The sequence below is a fragment of the Somniosus microcephalus genome, chromosome 23, assembly GCF_052327205.1.
Source record: "Somniosus microcephalus isolate GS21.2 chromosome 23, FLI_Smic_1.0, whole genome shotgun sequence".
NCBI lineage: Eukaryota > Metazoa > Chordata > Chondrichthyes > Squaliformes > Somniosidae > Somniosus > Somniosus microcephalus.
The window spans coordinates 8,899,229-8,920,441 of NC_141009.1; the positions used below are offsets into that span (position 1 = coordinate 8,899,229).

At 44.4% G+C, this 21,213-nt stretch overlaps 1 protein-coding gene across 1 annotated transcript in view; it reads right to left on the minus strand.

The window, feature by feature from the left end:
* LOC147101631 (uncharacterized) overlaps window positions 1-21,213 on the minus strand; it is a 688,387-nt gene that overhangs the window by 147,054 nt on the left and 520,120 nt on the right. The window contains 3 exon segments of the mRNA XM_085965351.1: window positions 5,418-5,462; window positions 5,604-5,648; window positions 6,345-6,398. Of these exon segments, the coding sequence (XP_085821477.1) occupies window positions 5,418-5,462; window positions 5,604-5,648; window positions 6,345-6,398 (144 nt within the window).

The window sequence follows — 21,213 nt, forward strand, 5'->3', positions numbered from 1 at the left end:
TCGGGTCTCCACGGGTGAGTACGCACGGGGTACTCACGCGTGGACCCGATGGAAGTGCCGGTTTCTTGCATGCACTGCGCATGCGCGGGAAACCGGCACTTCCGTTCCTCTGAACGAAGGGGTTCAGAGGTCGAACGCGTGCGCGCGGGAGTCTGCGCGTGCGCTTTGAACTTACGTTTTTTTTTTACAGGTTTTTCCGTGAGGGTAAGTCTTTAGATTTTAGAAATGTAAAAACCAGGCGTAAGGCTTGCATTTTAAAAGGTAAGTGGTCAATTAATTAAAATTAAAACATTTTTTCCACAGGTTTATTATTTTTAAATACTTTAAAGCAAGGTAAGTTTATTTTTAGCCCCGTTTGAATATAAAATTATTTTTTTCAAAAATTTAAATTATTGTTTAAAATAGTTATTTAATGTAATTTATAGTTTATTTAAAAAGTGTGATGATTTTTAAAAATTTATTTGAAGGTTTACTACTATTTTGGGGCCGTAGTATTTATAAGTTTTGACAGGTCTTCCTGTCACTACTTATGAATGGGCTTTTCCCTGCGCCGATTGGCTGCCCATGGCCCATGTGATCCCAGGGGACGCATCGCACTAACTACGCCCCTGGGACACGCAAGCACTGCACGCCGGCATCTGGGCCAGGCCCCGGAGCGGAATTCCACGGGGCCCTACAGCTCAACTGCCGGTGCGCAAGGTAAGTGCAGGTCAGGGGCTTGCACCTGCGGGAAGCCCCCGACCCGAATTTCTGGGCCAATATATTTTTCACATCCTGAAAATCCATAGCAGCCACACTCCTGGGTGAGTGCTGGCGTTGACTTATTTCCCCTTCCTGTGTTGGTCTGCCTCTCCTCCTAGGTGGTGTTTTGGGTGTTTGAGGGCTTGTATTTTGTAGGCCTCCCAGAAAGGGTCTCTCACTGCTTGGCACTTCCCAGCTCCAGGTGGAGGCCATACGTCATGTTTTGAGTTTTGACTTACTTCTAATTGGCAATTTGCTTTTAAATCAGGAATTTCTTGTCTCCAAGGATGAAATTCCAAAGGCGTATTACATAAGATATACGGCACAGAAACAGGCCATTCGGCCCAACCAGTCCATGCCGGCGTTTATGCTCCACACGAGCCTCCTCCCGTCTTTCCTCATCTAACTCTATCAGCATAACCCTCTATTCCCTTCTCCCTCGTGCTTGTCCAGCCTCCCTTTAAATGCATCTATACTATTCACTTCAACCACTCCCTGTGGTAGCGAGTTCCACATTCTCACCACTCTCTGGGTAAAGAAGTTTCTTCCGAATTCCCTATTGGATTTCTTGGTGACTATCTTATATTGATGGCCTCTAGTTTTGCTCTTCCCCACAAGTGGAAACATTCTCTCTGTATCCACTCTATCAAAACCTTTCATAATTTTAAAGACCTCTATTAGGTCACCCCTCAGCCTTCTTTTTTCAAGAGAAAAGAGATCCAGCCTGTTCATCCTTTCCTGATATGTATACCCTTGCATTTCTGGTATCATCCTTGTAAATCTTCTCCGCATCCTCTCCAGTGCCTCTATATCCTTTTTATAATATGGTGACCAGAACTGTACACAGTACTCCAAGTGTGGTCTAACCAAGGTTCGATACAGGTTTAGCATAACTTCCCTACTTTACAATTCTATCCCTCTAGAAATAAACCCTAGTGCTTGGTTTGCTTTCTTATGGCCTTGCTAATCTGTGTCGCAACTTTTAGTGATATGTGTATTTGTACTCCGAGATCCCTTTGTTCCTCTACCCCACCTAAACTCGCACCCTCCCAGTGATAAGTGACCTCCCTATTCTTCCTACCAAAATGTAATACCTCATATTTATCTGTGTTGAACTTCATTTGCCAATTATATGCCCATTCTGCAAGTTTATTAATATCCTCCTGTAATAATTTGTTGCAGTCCTCCTCAGTATTGATTATCCCCCCCAATTTGGTGTCATCCGCAAATTTAGAAATTGTGTTTTTGATTCCAAAGTCTAAATCGCTAATGTAAATTGTGACCAGCAGTGGTCCCAGCACTGATCCTTGTGGAACACCACATCCCACCTTCTGTCACTCCTACTCTCTGCTTTCTGCTTTCTGTCTTGAAGCCAGCTAACTATCCATTCTGCTACTTGTCCCCTGACTCCGCATTCCCTGACCTTGTTCATCAGTCTATTATGGGGTATCTTATCAAAGGCCTTTTGAAAATCCAGATAAATTACATCTACTGCATTACCCTTGTCTACTCTCTCTGTTACCTCTTCAAAAAATTCAATAACGTTGGTCAAGCAAGGTTTACCCTTTTGAAATCCATGCTGACTATTCCTGATTATATTTTTGGTTTCTAGATGTTCTTCTATTTTCTCCTTTAGCAGGGATTCCATTATTTTTCCTACCACCGATGTTAAGCTGACTGGTCTATAATTCCCTGGACATGTTCTATCCCCCTTCTTGAATATAGGTATTACGTTAGCTATCCGCCAGTCCTCTGGCACTACACCTATTTCTAACGAATTATTAAATATGCGTAGTAATGCCTCTGCTATCTCTTCCCTAGATTATTTTAAAATGTGTGGCTGCAATCCATTCGGTCCAGGGGTTTTATCCTCTTTGAGTTTGATTAGTTTATTTAATATATCCCCTTTTTTATTTTAAATGCACTTATCTCATTACTAATCTCATCATCCAATGTCATGTCCATCTGTTCTATTTCCCTGGTAAATACTAAAGCAAAATAATTATTTAATATTTCTGCCATCTCTCTATCATTATTTGTGGTATTATCCTGTCTATCCCTTAACAGCCCTATTCCCATCCCAACCTTCCTTTTTTATTGATGTGCCTATAAAATATTTTACTATTTTGCTCCTTGATAATTTAATTTCATTGTTCCTCTTTGCCTCCCTAATTGTCTTTTTGACTTCTCTCCTAATCTTTTCGTATTCTCCCTTATCATGCACTCTCCTACTGTCTATGTACTTAATGTATGCCTTTTTCCTTACCCTCAATTGTTCCCTTATGGCTTTATTCATCCATGGAATCTCATTAGTGTTTAGTTTGTACTTTCCTTTTAGCAGAATATATTTTTCCTGCACTCTGTTGAACACTGTTTTAAAGGTTTCCCATTGCTGTTCTACATCATTGTTTGCCAATATTGTTGCCCATTTTTTCCCCCAAGTTCTATTCTCAGCCACTCAAAATCAACTTTTCTCCAATCTATTAACTTGGTTTTAGTCATACTTATGTCCTTCTCAATTATCATCTTAAAGCATATTATATTATGGTCACTATTGCCTAGATGTTCCCCTACTTTTACTTCTCTTATCTGCTCTGGTTCATTCCCCATTACTAGATCCAATAGCGAAACCTCCCTTATTGGGCTTTTTACATATTGAGTTAGAAAGGAGGCCTGTTCACATTGTAGGAACTCCGGGGATTCAACCAGGGTAGTTGAAATCCCCCATGATTATTATTCTATTTTTTTTTACTCATTATTCTTGAGAATACTTCACATATATGCAGAGTTGCACACACTAACTGGTAGCAAAGAAGTGTGGATTAAATTAAGGTCTGTAATTTGGATCACGCTCAAACTCAGGCACGATCTGGGTGCAGCAGTCCGCCGAACTCCCCTGCTCTTCTTCCAAATAGTGCTATGGGATCCTTTTGGAGATGGCACCTTTGACAGCGCAGCACACCTTCAGTACTGCACTGGAGTGTCAGCTTGGATTATGTGCTCAAGTCTCTGGAGTGGGACTTGAACCCACAACCTTCTGACTCAGAGGCGAGGGTGCTGCCCACTGAGCCAAGGCTAGCACCTAAGGAGCGCTATTGCTCCTCTTGGCTCCACATTTAGGTAAGTTTAAAATTGTCTGCTTACCTGTTTGGTGGCACTCTCCAGCGGTCTCTTTAAGGGCCTCTGGTTTTCTGGCTGTGCGCTCGAGAAAACTAACTGCAGCATGAGTGGCACGATCCAATTTTGCAATTGGGCCCTGAAACAGGAGTTAGACTCCTGATTTGCATAGGCAATGAGCCTAAAGCCTGTTTTAGGCGGGTGCCTTGGACGGCGAGAGAACACTAACCACTATGGCATGCACCGCACTCCCGGCGTGGACTGAGAGCACACACGCCATATTGGACCCTTCAGCGGCACATGCGCCGTGCAATCGAATTTCAAGGCCAAAGTGTCTAATAAGTGTTGACATGGGGGAAGAAAACTACCAAAGGTCTGAACAAGCATCATCCCTCACCCACTTCCTCCCATGAGAGTTTTCCAGGTCCATTCTGATACAGTACAAAACCAACTTTAAAAGATTACAAAGCAACAAACAGTGGCTTCTGAACAAAAGCAAAACCTCTCACTTCTTTTATCGAATGTTCGCAGTAATGTAATTGTTAGTGTAACAGTTCAGTATGTGATGATTTTTGGTTAAAGAAAGAGTTTTCGTTGTACATTTTGGGGGTGTTTGCTGAGGACAGTTAAATCTCTAGGAAAATATTGGGCTCGATTTTGTCAATGGGGAGCTTTTGGAGGCGGGACTCCCACTTTTTGGGTTTTAGTCCTGCCTCCATCGACTTGTGGCCTACCCACGCTACTTTCCCTTGATTGACCTTGTTAAGCTCGCCCAGCGGGCTCAGCAGGCCAATTAAGGGACACCTGGTTACTGGTGACGTCAGCGATTGACATTTCACCTGTCAAGAGCTTTTGACAGATGAAAAATCAGCGTTTCACAGCTCTGTGAAGCTGTCAAACACTGACAATCTGTCTTCTAACTTGAGTCCTTCTACTCAGGCTCAGTTAGAGATCACTCCAGACCAGAAAGCAGAGGCTGCAGCTTTTGACAGTTCAGCGGCCATTCTGCTTTCTGTGCTGGTGAACCGAGGGACTCCTGAGACCTGAAGGAAGGAAGCCTGCAGGAAGAAGTAAAGGTAAGTAAAACTTATTAAAACACTTTACACACACCTCACACATTTACCTCAACACACATGCACCCATCACTCACCTGCACAACGGACATCTCGACCCCTCCAACCCCTGCAGACCGACGGCCCACCTCGCTAACTTGGCGTGGTTCGGAGCCGTCGGACAGCCCACACTTCAGGGCTAAAAATAGGGATTAGGCAAAAAACTGCCTGTTAACTACCTGTTAACAGGCAGTTAATTGGCACTAATCCCCTTCCCGCCTCGAGGAGGTGGCTCCCAGCACGGGTCGGGTACCCACCTCCTGGGACATTGGCACGGAGGCGGGTTGGGGGCGGGATGGGTTCCTGCCCCCCGATTCTGCAATTTTCCCACCACTCCCGCCTCCAAACCCGCCTCCTTGGGGCTTGGAAAATCAAGCCCATTGTGTCTACACATTAAGTGCAATTTATTGTTTCATAAATGTTATTCAAAAACATTCAAACACTTACTGGAAATCCTGGCGATCCTGTCCCGCCTGGTTCCCCTCTTTTACCCTGTAAATTAATACATGGATTTAATGATCAGCTTTTCAAAAATATATGACTCATATGTTAAAGCGCTTGCCAGAAAAAATTACATATTTTGGATAAATAAAAAAAATAATAATATTGAGCTGTCTCTTTGGCTTCACATACCCTTTGTCCATCTGGTCCAGTCCGACCTGGTTCCCCTAGAGATCCCTGCAGGGAAAAAAAAACAAAATTAAAAAAAATTAAGTTTATTGCTTGAGGCAACCATGTCTTTCCTATCATAAACAGCTTAGTGACTTTGGAGCGGATAGCTTATTTATCCACTCACCCTCAACTATTGGACTGAATAGAAAATCCCTTCATTTGGGTTAACTCTCATTAGAAGTATTACCAGCAGCCACACGTAAACAAATTGTCTGCATGCAGATTATTTCTGGTATGCTGTCAACTACATGTGTGCCTTGTTCTACTGTGCAACAAAGAAATTAAATATTCTTTTCAATAAATTTTAGCGTAGTTATTTCAAAATCTACGGAGAGCCAAAACCGAAATCCAGTTCAATAGAGTATAAAATCTTTTGCAGAAACAACATGACTAACGAAGTAATTTAATAAATACCCTTTGCTTCACAGCTTTTATATAATACCACCGAATATTAATAACTGTCCCTTTTTACCTGAAAAACATTCTGGGAGAGGCTGAATGTAATCTGAATGCATTCTTGGAAAGTTACTTTTGAAGCTCATTTGTAAATAGTGAAAAAAAATCTAATAAATATTGGACTTTTTATTAACTCTCCTTTGAAGATAAAGTGCTAAATGAACAATTTTTAAGCTATCTCCAAAATAAAGGAACATAGATTGCAGGCTGGGCCACCTCTTCCCTTCTAGACTCCCGACTACATACCTTGACACCTGATGACCCCGGCTCTCCTGTAGGACCGTCAGAACCTCTTGCACCCTGAAAGACAGAGGAGATGATTTGAACAGCAGGTGTCTCTCTCGCACTTCCTCCAACTTTAGCCTCAGCAGAGTTGGTGCTGCACTGGGATTCTTTCTCTATTTCTTCCTGTATCCCCATTGGTATCATTTTCTGGCTTGCTCACTTTCTAATTTTGTTTGCGCTGCTTTGTTCTCTGAACCCTCCCCCTCTCCCCCCACCACCCCCGCCACTCATTCTCTTTCGTTACGATCAGGAAATGGAGCTTCATTGGTCTTCTGAACAGCAGATTTTCATTCTGTGACCGGTGGCCTGTCTGTGTGGTTAATCCTTTTAAAGACACCAGTGAAGATTTGCATCAAAATAAGAGCATTGCACAACAAGAAATACACTTTCTGAAAATAGTGTGAATGAACACTCCGAGGTTGCGCACGCATCTCTATTTTATAAAGCATATATGCACTAATATTCAGGGATTTAAAAATTACAAAAATTCTTTTTGATAAGCTTGTAGACAAAATAAAATGTATATATTTTACATTCAGTGCACAGAGAGTTCAAACAATTGCAGATACTTCCACTAAACTACCACAGGTTATCTTCAGTTCCTGTGTCTCCTGGCTTTCCCGCATGTGTTTTGTATTGTTGTTTTGTTATTCAGAATGAAAGGCATAGTTTTATTTCTATGTCTCCTGCAGATTCCACACATTTTCAGATAGTATTTTCAGATATATAACACTTGTTTTTTAAAGGTTCTAGTTTTTTTTTAAGAAACAGTTCAGAACACAAAGCAACGATCTCGCAGTTACGATTTGATGGGATGGTTAACATGTAGAGGGAATTCCAGTCTTTCCTTTCCATACAATTTAATTTCTCCTGGAACTCTAACCTGGGTCTCAGTTGCATTTCAGGCCCTCCTTTTGGGAAGGGTAATCCTCTAAAAATAAGGAACAGACAAAGACTATACTATGTGATACTTGATAATGGAATATAACTGCTAAGTAAATAGAAATTGAAAACCAAAACCACGTTCTACTTATATACTGAATCATTTTGGGTGTAAATAACTAATGAGGAAATGCCAGACAGCTAATGGCTACGGCAAACTGACATCTGGCAATCAACAACTGTTTCAAGTGGCTACGAGCGCCATCAAAATCCAACCAACATCAAACCATTAGATACAAAGGTCACGTTAATACCACTTTCAGTACCTAAGTGTCTACACACTATGAAATGAATGCCAGCAGTACGTTCATTGGCTGACACAGGCTACATCATAAAATCATCAAAAATGAATACTGCCCATTTTAGTCTCAGTGAAATGACAAGAGCTGAACTGCAGTAATTAGACATTACTTAATGAAATAACAGGAAATGCTGGAAAAACTCAGCAGGCCAGGCAACATCTGTAGAGAGAAAATAGAGTCAACGTTTCGGGTCAAAACCCTTTGTCAAGACTGAAAAAGCACAGGAAATGAAATAGATTAAAAGGCCAGGCTGGGAGAGAACAAAAGAGAAGTGAAGAGACATTAAGAGGTATTCAAAACGAGACGAGATGGTGATAGGACTAGTGGAGACAAAAGACGGCCCTAGATTAGGTGTGAAATGCGCTGGCAGAATGGGAGACAGCTGCCATGTGGGAGAGAAAAAAAAGGGGGGGGAAGGGCCAAAACAAAGGAGTGGATAAAAAATAAGTAAAAATGTAATGGGGGCCGAGGTTATAATCTGAAATTGTTGAACTCGATATTGAGTCCGGAAGGCTGTAAAGTGCCTAATCGGAGCTGAGGTGCTGCTCCTTGAGCTTACGCTGAGCTTCCGTGGAACAATGCAAGAGCCCGAGTACAGTGAGGTCTGAATGGGAATGGGGCGGTGAATTAAAATGACAGGTGACCGGAAGCTCGGGGTCATCCTTACGGACTGAACAGAGGTGTTCCGCAAAGCAGTCACCCAATCTGCGTTTGGTCTCCCCAATGTAGAGGAGACCACATCGTGAGCAGCGAATACAATATACTAGATTGCAAGAAGTACAAGTAAATTGCTGTTTCACCTGGAAGGGGTGTTTGGGGCCCTGGACAGTGGGAAGGGGGGAGTTATAAGGGCAGGTGTTGCATCTCCTGTGCTTGCACGGGAAGGTGCTGGGCGAAGAGGAAGGGGTGTTGGGGGTGATAGAGGAGTGGACTAGGGTGTCTCGGAGGGAGCGGTCCCTACGGAATGCTGAAAGGGGAGGGAAAGATGCGTTTGGTGGTGGGATCACTTTGGAGGCGGAGGAAATGGCGGAGGATGATCCGTTGAATGTGGAGGCTGGTGGGGTGAAAGGTGAGGACAAGGGGAACCCTATCGTGGTTCCAGGAGGGAGGGGCAGGGGTGAGAGCAGAAGTGCGGGAGATAGAATGGACACGGTCGAGTGCCGTGTCAACCACGGTAGAGGGGAATCCTCGGTTGAGGAAAAAGGAAGACATGTCGGAAGCACTGGTGTGGAAGGTGGCATCGTCGGAGCAGATGCGGCGGTGACGGAGAAACTGGGAGAATGGAATAGAGTCCTTACAGGAGGCGGGGTGAGAGGAAGTGTAGTCCAGGTAGCTGTGGGAGTCAGTGGACTTGTAGTGAATGTTGGTCAATAACCTATCCCCAGAGATGGAGACGGAGAAGTCGGGGAAGGGAAGGGAAGAGTTCGGAGATGGACCATGTGAAGGTGAGGGAAGGGTGGAAATTGGAGACAAAGTGAATTAAATTGTCTAGTTCAGGGCGAGAGCAGGAAATGGCACTGATACAGTCATCAGTGTACCGGAAAAAGAGGTGAGGGAGGGGGCCCGAGTAGGACTGGAACAAAGAGTGTTCCACATATCCCACGAAAAGGCAAGCATAGCTATCACCAAACAACAACAGCACCACCCTTGTCAGCAGGTTTAATGACAATGTCAGGGTTGGATCTAAGAGAATGGAGTGCTGCAAGTTCAGAGGGAGGTAGGTTGGAGTGAGTGAGGGGAGCAGAGAAATGGAGACGGCCGATGTCACGGCGGCAGTTAGCGATGAAAAGATCTAGAGAGGGTAAGAGGCCAGGGGGAGGGGTTCAGGTAGAACGGGATGAAAGTTCTTAATGAAAGTTAATGAAAGTTTGTTGCAGTGTTTGAACATTTTCCTTACAGAAACTTAACTGCATGCAAAACAGGGAGACGGGTGTTGGTGTAGGAGAGACAGAGTTAATCTTTAGTCAAGATACTCCCCAATTCACTTATAAAGCATCTTTAAACCATAGGGAAATAGTTAACTGTAGGTTAGTACTACTGTAGATTTCTCATGGTGATGATGAGCATCAGATATTGGCCCAGTAATTCCGGTCCCAACGCGTGAGTACGGACGGGGTACTCGCGTGGGCCTGTTGGAAGTGCCGGATTTCAGCATGCACAGCGCATGCGCGGGAAACCGGCATTTCCTCCAAGGGGTTCAGAGGTCCAATGCGTGCGCGCAGGACTCTGCGCGCACGCGTTGAACTTCCTTCTTTTTGACAGGTTTGCCCGTGTGTAAGGGCCTCAACTTTTTAGAAATGTAAAAAGGAGACGTAAGGGCTTGATTCTTTAAGGTAAGTGGTCTATTATTTAAAATTATAACATTTTTTCCACAGCTTTATTGTTTTTAAGGACTTTACAGTAAGGTAAGTGTATTTTTAGACCCGATTTCTCAAAAAATTATTTTTTTCAAAAATTTGATTAATTGTTTAAAATAGTTTTTTAAAGTTATTTATAGTTAATTTAATTAGTGGGATGTTTTTTAAAATTTTATTTAAAGTTTAAGTAGTGTTTTGGGCGCCCGTAGTTTTCATGAGTTTGACAGTTCTTACCATCAAACTCATGAATGAAGTTTTCCCTCCCCTGATTGGCTGCTCAGTGCTCACCTGATCCCAGCTGGCACATCGAGCTAACTACGCCGCTGGATCAGGCAAGCACAGCGCGCCGACAGCTGAACCGGGCCAGTGACAGGAATTCCAAGCAGGCCCAGGCTTCAGCTGTCGGCGCACCGGGTAAGTGCACATCGGGGGCTTGCATGCGCGGCAAGCACCCGATCCTAATTTCTGGGCCATTTTATAAATTGCTGCCGTCAGAATCTACTCATCATCACTCAAGACAACTGGAAAAAAGTCTTGACAAAGGGTTTGACCCAAAACATTGACTCTATTTTCTCTCCACGGATGTTGCCTGGCCTGCTGAGTTTTTCCAGCATTTTCTGTTGTTATTTTGGAAAAAAATATAACTGCACTAATCGCAATTCATTTATGAAACAAGTAAGTTTCAATGCAAGTATATATCACACAGGCAACTGGACAGTTGGGGGTGAAACATATGTCTGCAATCATAGTCACTAGAGCTGTTAATCGGAAAAATCCAGATTTATTTAAAATGGGCCAATACACATGTTAAAATAGTGGAGAGGGGAATTTAGTACAAGAAAGAAAAGAAAGACTTTCATTTCTATAGCGCCTTTCACGACCATCAGACGTCCCAAAGCGCTTTACAGCCAATGAAGTACTTCTTTAAGTGTAGTCACTGTTGTAATGTGGGGAAATGCGGCAGCTAATTTGCACACAGCAAGCTCCCACAAACAGCAATGTGATAATTACCAGATAATCTGTTTTTGTGATGTTGATTGAGGGATAAATATTGGCCCCAGGACACTGGGAGAACTCTCCTGCTCTTCGAAATAGTGCCATGGGATCTTTTACATCCACCTGAGAGAGCAGGCGGGACCTCAGTTTAATGTCTCATCCGAAAGACGGCACCTTCGACAGTGCAGCACTCCCTCAGCACTGCACTGGGAGTGTCTGCCTAGATTTTTGTGCTCAAGTCCCTGGAGTGGGGACTGTCAACCCTCAACCTTCTGACTCAGAGGTGAGGGGTGTAAACCAATGAGCCACTGGCAAGCTCGTTAAGCATTCATACAGATGATCATTTCGATCCTGTCGTGCTCAAAATCAAGATTTTCACCTCCCAGCTGTATGAAGACTGTGCTTTTTCCACCGTTTGCATTGGTCAATATTGTCAGTTGTATTGATGAGTTTGCGTTGGGTGCTCCATTGCTTTCTGAATGAGACAAATTCACAGGTTGTTTGTATCTCATTGTCTGGCCGCAACTAGCACTGTGACTGCATCACAATTTGTTCGCCTGGTGAACCTACTGCATGCAGTCCAGACTGTGACAGCTAGGGGAGCAGTTCTGCAGGCGTGCGTTGTAATTTCCTACTGCAAATGTGGCGTATCATTACACAAAGGTCCTGAAGAAGCTGCTATAGTGGCTGACACAAACAACATAAAAATATTATCTGGAATGACAAAGGAGGAGTTTAACATGTGAGCGTAACTGGGGTATTCAGCAACTGGTGGCAGGTTCTCCGAGGCAGACACTGTAAAGGTACTAATACAAAAGCAAAATACTGCGGATGCCGGAAATCTGAAATAAAAACAGAAAATGCTGGAAATACTCAGCAGGTCAGGCAGCATCTATGGAGCAAGAAACAGAGTTAACGTTTCAGGTCGATGACCCTTTGCCAGTTCTGACGAAGGGTCACCGACCTGAAACGTTAACTCTGTTTCTCTCTCTCCACAGATGCTGCCTGACCTGCTGAGTATTTCCAGCATTTTCTGTTTTTATTACTGTAAAGGTACTGTTGCTTTAAGTAGGAGTGCTACAATAACAATAAAGAAAGAAAGACTTACATTTATACAGTGCCTTTCATGACCACCGGACGTCTCAAAGCGCTTTACAGCCAATTAAGTACTTTTGAAGTGTAGTCGCTGTTGTAATGTAGGAAACGCGGCAGCCAATTTGCGCACAGCAAGCTCCCACAAACAGCAATGTGATAAATGACCAAATAATCTGGTTTTTTTTGGTTATGCTGGTTGAGGGATAAATATTGACCAGGACATCGGGGATAACTCCCCTGCTCTTCTTTGAAATAGTGTCGAGGGATCTTTTATGTCCACCTGAGAGAGCAGACGGGGCCTCGGTTTAACGTCTCATCCAAAACAATGTGCAGAGTCCAACTTAATCTCCAACATATAAAGGAAAAGAGCTGGAACCTTCTTACTACAGGTGTGTAAACAAGCACTAGCACCATCGAAAGCAGATGTTGAAAGAGGTAAGGTGATTCAAATGCCCAAGTTGGTGAGATAAAAATCATAACAATTTGAAGATGTAAAAAACAAATTAAACTCGCTATTGTTTGAGACTGCTCATACGATTTTTTTTTTTTTTGCATTATTTTTGATTAAAAAAGAAACAGTTTAGCCTTGGGGCACTTGCATGTGCAGGGACTTCCGAATCTGGGCAAAATTAGCAGGCAGAGATTTACAAGAACGAGTCTGAACAGACGGTTAACTGTTAACGAGGGGTTCACACGTCCCAGAATACACTTCCTGAACATAAACACCATAGTACTACTGGACCAGAAGACAGAAACAAATACAGAAGTGTGAATACACAATGCACAGAATCTGAAAATGAAAGGGGTATTTTGATTTTACAGATTGGGTTGTAAACGACTTTACTCGGTTTGTAAACAGGGGGAGTGGATACAGATGGCAGTCTTTGGCCCTCGTAGGACAAGCAAGCTGTTTTGGTGGCACCCCTACTTCTGCCCCGACTTGAAGCCACTTCCTGTAAAAATCTTTCGAAAGTTGTTCCCGCAGCATATGGCAGAAACTCGTCAGGCCCAAGATTTCCAAGTGCTGGCGAACAGCGGCTTTCTTTTTGGTAGGCACGGCGGACGGGGAAGAAGGAGCAGGCAAGGAATGAGCCAAAGAAAAAATTTATATTGTTGATCCTTAATTATATTATGGTGAGCAGTCATTGGTAGAACCACATCTTGACATCAAATGTAAGTGATGCAAGAGCCTGAATGGTTCTGCTTTGTGTTGTTCAATGTAGGCTCAATTGTTTTGTATCTGCTATATAGATCGTACAAAAGAGAGAATCAGATAGACAAACTCAAAGGAAAAGAAATTGCTCGATTTACGGAGGAAAACTTGCAGGGAAAAGAAACCATCTCTCTGTATTTTTGGTAAGCATGATTGAAAGAGACTGCCAGAAATACAGAGACAAATGTGGGGGATATGTCAGACTGATGAAACAAGGCCAACTCAGTAACAAACTGTCGCTTTATGATATGTAGTAATTGCTGATTTCAAAATGGAGGCACAAAGAACGTTGGATGGAACAGCAGCCGGCTGGAGCAGTAGTGTGCGTGAAGGTGTGTTAGCATCATGCAAGTTTCTGTCAGCATGTGGGGAAAAGTAACACAAGGGAAACAGCAGATGATGCTGGTGAAACCTGAGTGGCTTAAAATGAATCTGTGAAGTAACAAATTTAAGAATTCAGCTGTGTACTGATTTCTTTTGACTGGTGGAATATTTTCCCTCAAGCATTACAAATGCATTTTTTTTTAAGTCAGCCGTGGCTCAGTGGGTAGCACACTCTCTCTCGCCTCTGAGTCAGAAGGTTGTGGGTTCAAGTCCCCACCCCAGAGACTTGAGCACAAAATCTAGGCCGACACTCCAGTGCAGTGCTGAGGGAGCGCTGCACTGTCGGCGGTGCCGTCTTTCAGATGAGACATTACACCGAGGTCCCGTCTTCCCTCTCAGGTGGATGTAAAAGATCCTATGGCACTATTTCAAAGAAAAGCAGGTGAGTTATCCCCGGTGTCCTAGCCAATATTTATCCCTCAATCAACATAACTAATACAGATTATCTGGTCATTATCACATTGCTGTTTGTGGGAGCTTGCTGTGTGCAAATTGGCTGCCACATTTCCTACATTACATCAAATCAAATCAACTTTTATTGTCATTGTTAGTGCACAAGTGCAGTACAACGAAATGTAGGCTTGCGGCTCCCGAGAGTGTACAATTTGGATTAGGACACTTAAACATTTCAACATACATTTGTACATATATATTAGCATAAATATGACCATAATAAAGTGAATAAAGTGCATCGGCAGATGTGCAGGCTTTAGTGTTTATTTGTGGAGTTCAGTAGGATGACAGCCCTGGGAAAGAAGCTGTTCCTAAATCTGGTCGTACGGGTGCGAATGCATCTGTAGCGTCTTCCAGATGGTAGGAGGGCGAACAGACTGTGGCTGGGGTGGGTACTTCGAAAAGTACTTCATTGGCTGTAAAGCACTTTGGGACGTCCGGTGGTCATGAAAGGCGCTGTAGAAATGCAAGTCTTTCTTTCTTTAAATAATATGTAAGTTGTATGCTCACCAAGGTGAGGAGTGCTAGGAAGAGAAATCATTTTATATTTTCTGCATTATAGGGCCGAGTTACAAATGGACTATAGGTGACCACGGGAGTTTTGCTTACTGTCCTCACGGGCCATCATTTTCTGTGGACCTGACAGGCATCGGTGGTGGGCGAGACTCCCCATTAGTAGCGCACATTCATAAAGTCAGCCCATAAAAATAGGAACAGGAGTAGGCCATTCAGCCCCTCGAGCCTGTTCCGCTTTTCAATGAGATCCAAGATGATCCGTATCCTAACTCCATTTACCTGCCTTGCCTCCATATCCCTTAATACCCTTGGCTAGCAAAAATCTATCAATCTCAGATTTAAAATTATTAATTGACCCAGCACCTACTGCTTTTTGCAGGAGAGAGTTCCACAGTTCCACTACATAAAACCTCTACAAATCAACTAAAATGCAGTTTTCTCCACTTCCAAATGGCTATTTGCAGGTTTGCTTGCAGAAAGACCAGCATTTCTTGCCCATCCCTAATTGCCCTTGAGAAGGTGGTGGTGAGCCACGTTCTTGACAACTGAGTGGCTTGCTAGGCCATTTCAGAGTCAACAGCCCCGATTTTCTGCCAGCCGTCGGGCGGGTTTTCAGGCGGGCGGGGGCCGAAATTCTCAGAATTAGGGGGTCGCGACCGCCCCCCCGCCTGATTCCCCGCCCCGTCCGATTTTCGGACCGCCGTTTCTCTGCGACCCGAATCATTCCCGCTCGTCGCTGGCGGGACTGGTCGTCGGGACCCTAATCAGCAATTATTGGCATGTTTAATGCCATTTTAAGGGGCTCTTGCTATTTTCAAGGGTTCCCCACACTAAACACGCCTGCGGTGAACCCCGCTGATGAAACCTGGCGTGAAGCATCCCGGCTTGCGTGCTCTCAGCTGCAGGTCATTCGGGAAAGCTGAGATTTAATCGGAGAGCACTTGTATGTTGAAGGACCTTGTTGTTGCAGGCTTGGGGCTACTTGTTCAAGGCTTAGGCACAGCTGTGGAAGGTTGGAGCCTCACACACTTCTCCAATGTGAGCTCCTGGGAAGCCCCTCTCGCCACCCTCACTCAGCGCTTCCTCAGTGGAGGCATCTACCAGAAGCATGGGACGCCTTTTTCTCCTTCCCTTCTTGCCATTAGAGGATCTCCAGCAGCAGAGGCGGCAGCAGCAGAACCAGGAACAGCAGGATCAGCAACAGGAGCACCAGGCTGCTGCTCACTCACCTGAAGCTGCACAGGCCAGAAGGGGCTAGAGCTTGGAAGTGGCTTGAGAGCACCTTGCTGCGCATTTGGGGGCCATGGGGACCCGTATCTGCACTGGCAGTCCTACTCAGAAGGACTTCCATGAGGTCTGGTTTCTCTGTTCAATAGATGGCCATCGCTCCTCAAGAGATGTCATTCTCTTATGAGCACTCACCATGTTTTCCATACCCTGGCGACTTATCTCCTCCATGGAGGTTGCCAACCTTTCCATGGTGATGCGTTCATGCGCCAATGACTCCACAAAGGCTCTGCTCATGGTCGCTATGGACTCCTCCATTCGCTCCACACTCGCAGCGACCCTGGAGACAAAACCTGCCAGATACTCCTGCATCTGTGCATGGAGATCCATCACCTCTTCCCTTGCGGATGGACCCAGAGGCAGAGGGTCGACATGCAGCGCAGCTGAGCTGAACTGGCAGAGTTCTGCGCCCTCCAACGAGGACTCTCCACTGCTGTCCCTGTCTCCAGAATCTGCTGAGGCTCACTTGTGAGCTGTGAAACACCAGGTGACAACACTACTCTATGTCCCGAAGGTCCCCCCGAGGTGTGAGTATCTGCGCTGGTGCTGGGTGCGCTTACTTCTGCTGACGCTGCACCCTCAGAGGTTGGAGCTTCCTCTGAGGAGTCTGGCTGCACAGCCTCTTCCTCCTCCACAGTGAGGACGGGGGCTCTGGATGGTACTGTGGGGGAGTTAAGGAAGGAGTTAGAGATGTAATGCCAAGGTTCTTCTGGTGACTCCCAGCGAGTTGGCATCTGCTGACACCTGCATCCATGCAGCCTTGGTCTCAGTGGGAGGCCTCTTCCTCCCTGACCTAGGGAAGAGGACCTCCCTGTGGGCCCTAACCCCATCCAATAATGCCTGCAGTGAAGCCTCGTCGAATTTGGAGGCAGCTCGGGGTCTGGCACTGGCCACAGCTGCTGCAGGCTCCTCTGCCATCCTGCATGGAAGCCTTCAGAGGATGCAGTGCTTGCTGTGGACCTTGAAAGCACCACGAATGATGACATCATACTGTGGGGCTTTCTGACTGGAAATGGACAATTAGCAAGGCTGCCCACACGCTGGAACTTAATTGGCCACTTGAGGGAAAATTGCGTGCAGCTGGCTGACCCATTTTTTTCCGGGTCGGAACTCCACATTCGGGGAACCCGCCCATTTCCCGCACGATCCACAAAATCGGGCCCAACCACATTGCTGTGGATCTGGAGTCAAATATAGGCCAGACCAGGTAAGGATGGCAGATTTCCATCCCTAAAGGACATTAGTAAACCAGATGGGTTTTTACAACAATCTAGTAGTTTCATGGTTACTCCAGATTTATTTAATTGAATTTGAACTCATGTCTCCAGATACATGAATCCAAGCCTAGTCCAGTAACATAACCACGATGCCACCATTCACAATTGTGAAAGTATTCCCACACAGTGCTGTTAAGGGAGTTCCAGGATTTTGACCCAGCGACTATGAAGGAACGAAGATATATTTCCAAGTCATCCTTATGATCTGTCCTGTGCGAGACGGCCTAATTAATATCAATTAGTGTCTCATTATGAGCAGTGGTGGACTGTGAATTTGCAGACACTGGTAACTTGGTTGGGACTGTCTGAGCTCATGTTACTTAGAACCCTGACCAGATTATCAGAAAGATAGATTTTTATACATTAGCCTGGGAAAAAGAATCTTAATGAATCATATTTGGAGGTTTAACACACTGGAGAGTTGGAGCAGCTGTACCAGTTATAAACACACCCATATTAAATTTCCTTAAAATAATAATTAAAAATTCAAACCCAAGTTCAAATCATTGCCTTTACTGACATTTTCACCGGGGATTTCCTTGGATGACTAGTTGCTTACCTTGACCTGGGCATTTGATACGGTGTCAAATGAACAGTAAGAGATTTGAAGGGAGGAATTGTAGGATTCCAGGAGCCATATTTGTGTTTTTTCCAAACAAACAGGGTGATTGGCCATTTTTCATCATAATTTAAGGCCTATTAGTAAAATCGCAGGAACGTAATTCGTGGTTCCTCACAATGCACTTGCACTACCGATTCTTGAACACTTTCTAAGCAGCTGATAAAACCACTTAAACAGCATACGTGCTGGAACGTTTGTTGAGCCAGTTGTAGAGTGCACAATTTTCAAAGTAAATGGCTAGGTGGCTATAGAGAAAAGACCAATTTAGTGACCAATTTAGTATGTGCCTGGAAAGTCAGTAGTAGAGAAAATAAGCAGGTTTTTAATGCAGGAGAATGCCCCTCACACACATGAAAGAGACAACAAGTCACTGAAAGTGCAACATCTTGCCAAGTAACTGTACGACATGGCAAGAGATCTAAAAGAAGTTGCATAACTTAAAGAGGAGTACAAGGATAATGCATGAATATTACTCTAAAGCAGCAGCGCAGGACGTTGATGGACATGAAAGAAAGTATTAGTTATTAAAGAACATTCAAAAACAGTGATACTGAGATATACATTTTTAATGTGGGATGTGGACGTCACTGGCAAGGCCAGCATTTAGTGCTCATCCCCAGCTTCTCCGAGAAGGTGCTGGTGGGCCTTCTTCTAGAGCCGCTGCAGTCAATGTGGATTCTTTGTAGCAGCACAGCACATATATGGACATGAAGGAAAGTACTGGTTGCTGAAGAACATGCAAAAAACTGAGTTTGATACAACTGAGTGGCTTGCTAGGTCAGTTTAGGCAGGCAGTTAAAGAATCAACCATGTTGGTGTGGGCACGACTGGATAAGAATGGCAGGATTCCGTCCCTAAAGGACATTAGTGAACGAGTTTGGTTTCTACGACAATCCCACAACTTCAAGGTGCCGAGGTGGTTGAAGGTACGGCCGTCAATGGTGGCGCTAAGGAGGGGTGGGCATGCACAAGAGGCCAGCATCAGAGGGATGGAGAGTTCGGGGAGTGGGGGTGGGGGGATGTAGGGCCGGGGGGGAGATTAGAGATAGAGAGGGAAGAGGTCTTGAAGAGATTTAAACATGAGGATGAGAATTTTAATTTGGAGGCTTTGGGGAACTGTGGGCCAATACAGGTCTGCAAGATGATGGGTGAGCGGGACTTGATGCGGGATGGGAAATGGGCAGCGGAGTGTTGAATGAGTCCAGTGGTGACCTTTGCTGCCACTGGTAGTGCAATGCTTGACTGTCCCTTCAGGTCTTCTAGGACAAGGTAGCACAAACCACTGCAAATCATATGGTTCCTACGCTCTCTGTGCTCATAAGCCATCCTCTCGCCCTGATGTACTGCAAGATAAACTCACTAATGCCAGATCTGGTTTGGATTAAAATAATCACTTTTCAATTATCCTCCACAGCTGTGTGGTTCTGCACAAGTTTGTTTTTATTATAAAATCTTTATCAAGACTGTAACGAGAAAAAGCGGACTTTTATGACATCACTTTTTGCTAATGTTTGTGAAACCCTTTTAGCAGGGTTAGACATCTTCAGAACTGTGCTATACACAAACAAGTAGTCGGTTGGAGCTTTCTACCAACATAATTTACATCTTACTCACGCCTACTTTTTTGCTAACATTAGCAAAGAGAGAAAAAGATGTCTCTTGGTGGCTGAAGAGACTGGCTTGCGTTGGAAGGCAGAAAACAAGAAGAAAAGAAAGGCTTGCATTTCTATAGCGCCTTTCATGACCACCTGACGTTCCAAAGTGCTTCACAGCCAATGAAGTACTTTTTTTTGAAGTGTAGTCACTGTTGTAATGTAGGAAACGTGGGAGCCAATTTGCACACAGCAAGCTCCCACAAAGAGCAATATGATAAAGACCAGATAATCTGTTTTTAGTGATGTTGGATCAGGGATAAATATTTGCCAGGACACCGGGGAGAACTCCCCTGCTCTTCTTCGAAATAGTGGCTGTGGGATCTTTTACGTCCACCTGAGGGGGCAGACGTTACCTCGGTTTAATGTCTCATCCAAAAGACGGCACCTCCGAAAATGCGGCACTCCCTCAGCACTGCACTGGGAGTGTCAGCCTAGATTTTATGCTCAAGTCTCTGGAGTGAACCCACAACCTTCTGACTCAGGGGCGAGGGTGCTGCCAACTGAGACACGGCTGAAAAGGGAAGCAATGCAAATAGAATAAGTAAAATAATATTAATTTTTAAAAATGAACTGTTCTAAAAATATTTTCCCATGCTGCCAACAGCAAAACAAGGCTGGTATAGAAATAGCTGCAAACAGCAGTACATTCACCTTTCTGGGCCGACACCCATTAGTTAGCAATCACTTTGCTCTCTCTTGCTCAGCCCCAGCACAGACAAAGAGAATCATGACCGTAGACTTCAAATATGTGATATGCATCTTCATAATTTAGTTGGGCAGAAACAGCAGGATTCAGCCAATTAGCTAAAAATGAAATCTATTAAATTTACTAAACCCGACATGCTTTATTAAAGATTAGTGAAGGAAGCAACACATTCCTGAATTACTTCCAGTAACTATCACATCAGCGCCGCACTGACGAGGCTGCGCCACGCACAGCTTGGCAATGAAAACAGATTTTTTTTAAATAACTTAATCTCAGTGTTGCTAGAAGGGCAGTCTCCATCCTGTGAGACACTACAAGATTATTCAAACATGAAAGTTTTCACAATTAGGTTTTCAGTTGGGGTCTTAAAGCTTCTTTATTCCAGATACTGCTGTGAAATGATTTCAAAAGCTTTTGATTTGTTTTTGAAGTCTACATAACTTGTTTTTTTCCAATGGAGATGAAAGATAGGAACATAGGAAATAGGAGCAGGAGTCGGCCGTACTGCCCCGCGAGCCTGCTCCGCCATTCAATAAGATCATGGCTGATCTTCTACCTCAACTCCACTTTCCTGCCCGATCCCCATATCCCTTGATTCCCCTTTGAGTCCAAAAATCTATTGATCTCAGCCTTGAATATACTCAACGACTGAGCATCCACAGCCCTTTGGGGTAGAGAATTCCAAAGATTCACAACCCTCTGAGTGAAGAAATTCCTCCTCATCTCAGTCTTAAATGGCCGACCCCTTATCCTGAGGCTGTGACCCCTAGTTCTAGACACTCCAGCCTGGGGAAACAACCTCTCAGCTTCTACCCTGTCAATCCCTCACAGAATCTTATGGCCTAGAAATTGGGTATCGCCCCTGTAGTGTATGTACCTTGAAGAAGGAACTATATTCTGCAGCCCCTGTATACTGCAGTACCAGTAGTGACCACCCCTGTATATAAGCCTGTGTAGTAACTTTGTATAGTAGTTCCAGTTTTGCCTCCATTCAGTAAACACCTGGTATAACCAACTTCTGCAGT